The following is a 6,514-nucleotide window of genomic DNA, read 5'->3' on the forward strand; positions in this document are numbered from 1 at the left end:
TGTCATGAGACAAAGTGTATGTGAACTGCTGTATGGAAAGTGAATTTGCTCTGTAAACTTTCACCCAAATCACAATTAAAAAAAAAAAAGAATCCTTAATCTAAAGATATGGTAATTTATGAAACCTGTTTTCTAGGCTCATGCACTTATTGTGGCTGAATGCAGGTGAATTCTCCCTGGGATAGATCACCTATAAGACGATATTCACATGAAACCTACTGACCGAAACACATTATAAGAATTCAGTACTAACTCTAGGCACCATGCATTCAACATACACTTCAGAAAAGGAGCTAGAAGGAGTAGGTACACTTGAGGTCATGAGGTCATTGGGAGAACGACAGAGAAGAGCATCAGAGATGCAACTTATAAGCCAATGCCAATCTCCTTACTGACCACCCAGAGTACCTGGCTGGCTCTATTAGGTAGCACAGTAGTAACCAATCTATTTTAATACTTTACATTTATAGAGCAGTAGACAAAAAATATTTATACATACACTGAATTATTTAATCCTGAAAAGAGCCCTCTGAAAAATCAGGAAGGCAGGTATTAATCCCATCTTACAGGTATGATAACACTGAGATAGATTAAAGGATCTGATTCAGGTCATATGTTAGATACAGAAATGAAACTCAGTTTTGATAGTGTAACTCTTAGTTCAGTGTGCTATCTACTATACATCATTGTGACCCATAAAAAGGATGTAGTCATTCATTTCATTTTACTACTCAATTTCTATGTTAAAGATTTTTAAATATTAAGATATACTTAATTTGAGATAAATCATATGAATGAAAAGGTTTTTTTTTGGAGGGGGGAGTATGCTTATTTTAGACTCATGCTATAAGAAATCAGATGCAAATGGTCTGTGCTCAACTGCTAACCTAAAGGTTGGTGGTTCAAACCCACCCAGTGGTACCATGAAGAAAAGCCTTGGTGATCTGCTTCAGTTAAGATTACAGGCAAGAAAACCCTACGGAGCAGTTCTACACTATAACACATGGCGTCACCGTGAGTGTCAAAATCAACTCAATGGCAACTAACAACTACATGGGAAGTAGTTACGCAAGCAAGACTCTCCAGGGCTTGCTATAACCAAAGCAGCTACATGTTCCTGTCTTAAACATCAGGGTTCCAGATATCATTTCATTCGACAACTAAAAGACCAGGGTTCTGCTTGGAAAATATTATTAAATTGTTATACAAAGGCAGGTTGCTACCCTAGGGAAAGTCGTTATGAATCCTTTTAGGTATTCTTACTGCCTATTTTATCTTCACGGCAATTTAGATTTCAAATTAATTAGGTTTGCACTTAAATAAGGCATAACTAAATAATACAGACTCAAAAGAGATATATAACCTACCTTTATACAGAACCACATTTATGCCCCAGAAAAAAATCCCACTTTTAAATGAGGGAGAATTCAAGTATTTTTCACTAATTCGTTATAATAAATAACTATGCACTTTTGGGAATTTGTATCTAATCAGGATCTACTTTTGTTTCAAACACAGGGAGATTACAAAAGTAAATCTGTATCAAATAGTAATGTAAAGTTGAATACAATCAATAAAAAAGTCTGCTACAATATATAAATGACATACAAGTACCTATATTTGGTAATGCGTATTAATTTAAAGGCCAGTCTTAGTCTGCTTTACACGTACCTTATGGGAATAATGGGGATCCATGATCCGTGCAAGACCAAAGTCACCTATCTTCAGCACCAAGTCTTCAGTATTAATGAAAAGATTCGCTGGTTTGAGATCTCTGTGCAGTACATTTGCAGAGTGAATATACGTGAGCCCACGTAGCAGCTGATACATGAAAAGCCTGGCATGCTCCTCCAGTAAAGGGCCCTGCTCCAGCACATTAGCCAAGTCTGTCTCCATGTACTCCTGAACAATGTAAACACTGTTCAGTTCAGTAAGAGAGCCCACATCGTCTGTTAACTGGCTTCCACTGGGACCAAGAATTTCAAACACTTTCACAATGTTATCAGCGTCTAGTCTTCTAATAATTTTGATTTCACGTAGAGCATGTTTGACACTCTGGGGAGCAGTAAGGACAATTTTCTTGATGGCTACTCTTTTGTCACAGTCATTGTCTACAGCACAAAAAACCAAGCCATTGCCTCCACAACCCAATGGTTTTAAGTCCATATACCTAGAGCCCAGATCAAAACCATGAATGTTCATGAGACTTTCAAATTTCTCTGCCATTTTGAAACCCCTACTATTGCCTTTTCCTTTCGAACTGTTAAACTTGTGTAAACAAGGAAGAAAACTGGCATCAAAAGGAAAGATCTTTCAAAAAGGGAGAAGAAAAATAATTTTGCTTCCACAGCAGGATGGTTTCTTGATGTTCATTGCATATGCCAACTAGGCCTGTTGAGTTCCCCCTAGATTTAAAGCTCAAAAAGCTCTACTCATATTGAGAATTAAAAAGATTGCAGTACTCATAGTTCAAGAAAGGGGCAGCAACTCTGCAGACATTTAAAGAAAACACTCAAGAAACTCAAATGGAATGAAATGACATACTATGCACTCAGATTTACTGTGCTAAACGATTTAACATTTAACAAAAATGTGAATAAATATGCACACAACAGGCTTCTATGAACATTCTCCTCACAGTGCAGATACATTCAGTGTTGGACTGGTCCTGAGCAGCATCTTTCTAAGGTGCTGGTAAGCACTATTTCCGTTTTGCTTCTTTTCTTCCTTTGTTGCTATATTTTTCAACAGGAAGCCCTGGCGGCTGTTGGTTAACAGATGTCTTTTGTTAGTGATCAGGTGGCTCCAGCTCACCACAATCACAATCAAAGCTACCGTCCATCTTACTCCGATACAACCTAGGGGATGAAAAAAAGGAAGAAGAGTCACCAATGCAAGAAATGCACTTTTCTTCAACTTTATAAAATATCATGAATGCATATATATTTACCATAATTTTAAAAAATGCCAAGGACTGTGCATTTAGCAATAAACTACTACTGGTAGTAGTTTATTTATACTCTTATTTATAGCTTATTTATAGTCTAGGTAAAAATATTACCCATAATCAAAAACAGCTATTCATGTTGTAAGCAGCACATACACTACACAGGTTCTAGACCTTACCTTACTAGATTCTTTACAACACTTGGGCTCATTAAGTTGTACCATTTCTCAAATACCAAAAAGCTGAGGGAAAGTTCCTAATACTTTACAGAACTCTTTAGAATTTTTGATTTTTCTCTAAAAGAACATATAATAAGGCTACAATGTGTTAATTTGTTAAAGAACATTAACTAAGCAGGCCTATCAATATCCAAATGAACAAAAATCTAACTTATAAATGAGAATTTGCAAAGCATGCTCCTCAATTTATAATAGAGTGAATGTGAACAGTGGATAAACTTATGAAAAGGTATTTAGCTTCAGTGGTAACCAGAAAAATCAAATTACCTCACAAGGATAATATTTCAGATTGGAAAAACATTTTTAGAGTTTATTGTATCAAGTTTGAAGAAGAATGTAGAAAAACAGAAACTTTCATACAATACTGGTGGAAATTTAAATTAGTAAAAGAATTTCAAAGAGCAATTTGGTATAAAGTAGTAAATAGATAGCATACTTTATGTCCTGGCAATTCTTCAAGGTATACTTCCTAGATAAATGCTTGCAAGTGAACATACGGGCATACCTTGGAGATACTGCAGGTTTGGTTCCAGACTACTGCAATACAGTGAGTCACACCATTTTTTTGTTTGTTTGCTTTCCAGTGCATATAAAAGTTATGGTTACACTACACTGTAGTCTATTAAGTGCGTAACAGCATTATTAAAAAGTTTGAAATACTGTGAGAATTACAAAAATGTGACACAGGGACAAGAAGTGAGTACATGTTGTGGGAAAAATGGTGCTAAAAGACTTGCTCACCACAGGGTTGCCACAAACCTTCAATTTGTAAATAATGTACTATCTGCGAAATGCAATAAAGTGAAGCACAATAAAGAGAGAAAGGCCTGAATACATACATATTTTTCTGGGGAGGGGATAATGTTAAAAAGAAGAAATAGCCTAAACTTTCAACAATAGAAGAATAGATAAGTGAGTTATATTCATCTGAAAGATGAATGGGCAGATAAACTATACTGCAACCTCTAATGTAAGATCACAAACTAATATATATTCATAGTTCAAAAATATTCATACAGTATTAATATAAAACACCAGTGTAGTTATTCGTTCATTCAACAAATATTTAACAAGCACCTAGTGTTATCAGTAGGAGCTCTGGTAGCATAGTGCCTAAGGCACTTGACTGCTAACCAGAAGGCTGGCAGTTCAAACTCACCAGCCACTCCTCAGAAGGAAGGTTGGGCAATCCTACTTCTATAGTGATACTGCCTCGGAAACCCAAGGAAGGGTCGCTATGAGTCGGGGCCGACTCAACGGCACATAACAACAACAACAGTGTTATAAGTATCAGGTAATGTTCTTGGCGTGGGAATACAGACAAAAATCCCTCCCTCCTCATCGAGCTCATATTGTATCAGGAGAAGACCAGCAAATAAATAAGCAAAATAAACAGTTGTGAGATGACAATAAATGCTATGGGAAAAAATAAAGCAGGAAAGGGCTAGAATAGGAAGGGTGGTCAAGGAAAGCCTCTCTGATAAAGTGGTACTGGAACAAAGCTCCAAAGGAGGAAGCAAGGGAATATGAGGGCCATAGGGATGCTAGGTGGGGAAAGTGCTTCAGACAGAGGCACATGATAGCCACTGAAGGGGAGTGTGTGTCTTATGCTTGAGAACAAACAAGGAGGCCAGTGTAGTATCTCATTTAATGTCTATACATATAAGACAGGTAACATACAGCATCAACCTTAAATGGAAAGCCTTCCGTTGCTGATTTTTCATCTAGAAACTAGTACAGGTGTATATACAGCATTATTTTCTGATTGGGTCTGAAGGGATTGGAAGTGAGAAAGATGTAGTATTTTTATTCAAAGAGTTAACCATTAAAAGCAATGCTAAAACTGTTAGATTATGAAATAAAGCAGCCCGTTCTGAACTTGAAGATGTGATGACTTTCCATCACCTTCAGATGTGGCTTAAGAAGACTACTAGCACTCCCAACATCACCTGTGCAATACAGATGGTGAGGCTTTTTGCACAATATGGACTTTGCCTTTACGCCTTGTCTGATTCATATTCTTACATATTTCACAAGTGCAAATACAAGATTCTGAAAAATATAACAACAGAAACAGCATGTGCCTCAAACTGAGCAAATCTTCAATTCTGAGAAATCATCCACAAATGTTTAAAAAAAAAAAAGTACACACAGAGAAACTAATGTTGGTAACTCAGAGACTAATAAATATTCCTTATGACAAAAATTTTATTTAACAAAAATTTATACCCATTATCCCTTAGCTCTTTTAATATATGAGTGCATCTTTTATCTGCTTAATACTGTGAAGGACATTAACAGGATAATAGCTTTCTTTGTTTCACTATTACAGAAATGCTTTCTGTCTGGAAGTTTTTGCCTGCTTCAGAAGTTAGCAAAAAATAAATAAATAAATAAAAATGCAGACTCCTAAAATTTCTGTAGTTTACCAGTCTATTCGCTGTGTAACATTTAAATGATTAAAGCCTGTGCTAAATAAACTTTTGAGTTAAAAAAAAGTACTTCAGGTTTTTAAAGGGCTTTAAATAATGCTGCATATTAATGTTTTCTATTTTTACACATCGTGGTATTTTCTATTCCGTACCAAATATTCTAGAAAAACAGAATTTTTCAAAGGTTCCGATGCTTCTAAAATTTTACATTTCTAGTCTCTACCTGAAATAGAACGTTTGTTCACACCCACCTTCCTGCCTTAATTTAGGTAAAACTCAAATTTTAAGTTTTCAATAAATGTACATTTTTAAGTCAGTTCTGCAAACGCCAACTGAAATAAGTGTAAAATCTATTAAGTTCTCTCTTAAGCTTCTATTTCACTAATAGAACAGTAATGTTCAGGCACATTTCAATAATACTTTGTCAAAAACTCCACAAGAATCTCATAGAATAGCACTATAGTACACACTGCAGCCAGATTATAATAGGTAGTTGCCACAAGAATGAGAGTTCTCTACTCAAGTCCTCCTTTCACATCTGCCACAGCAAATTCTGGTCAAGAATAAGAAGCATCACAAACCAGAAACAATTACAAGAATGAAAAGCCCATGCCAGAAATCTCAATGACTGGTCAACATAGGGGTAGGGAGTGGGCAAAAATCCCTGATGGGAAGGTAAGGAGCTTATGCCTAGACTGAGAACTGCAATCTTCATTATGCACTCAAATGATAAAGACTATAGCAAAAGCCTCAAATAATCTTTCTAGAAATATGAGAATGCTCTGAAAAGAGAATGTAGTATTCATTAATAAAATGCTAATTCCTCTAGAGAGGATTGTCTTAGGTTAGATTTTCTAGAGAAACAAAGCTTTTATGTTGTTGTTGTTGTTGTTGTT

General features: G+C 35.8%; 1 protein-coding gene across 1 annotated transcript in view; it reads right to left on the minus strand.

Annotated features, from left to right (window-relative positions):
- Positions 1-2,226, minus strand: part of MAPK6 (mitogen-activated protein kinase 6) — a 19,672-nt gene extending 17,446 nt beyond the window's left edge. Inside the window, 1 exon segment of the mRNA XM_007935161.2 lies at positions 1,672-2,226. Within this exon segment, the coding sequence (XP_007933352.1) occupies positions 1,672-2,226 (555 nt within the window).
- Between the last annotated feature and the right edge of the window lie 4,288 nt (positions 2,227-6,514).

The sequence above is a fragment of the Orycteropus afer genome, unplaced genomic scaffold, assembly GCF_000298275.1.
Source record: "Orycteropus afer afer isolate SDZICR_OR568_19922 unplaced genomic scaffold, OryAfe1.0 scaffold00026, whole genome shotgun sequence".
NCBI classification, from domain to species: Eukaryota; Metazoa; Chordata; class Mammalia; order Tubulidentata; family Orycteropodidae; genus Orycteropus; species Orycteropus afer.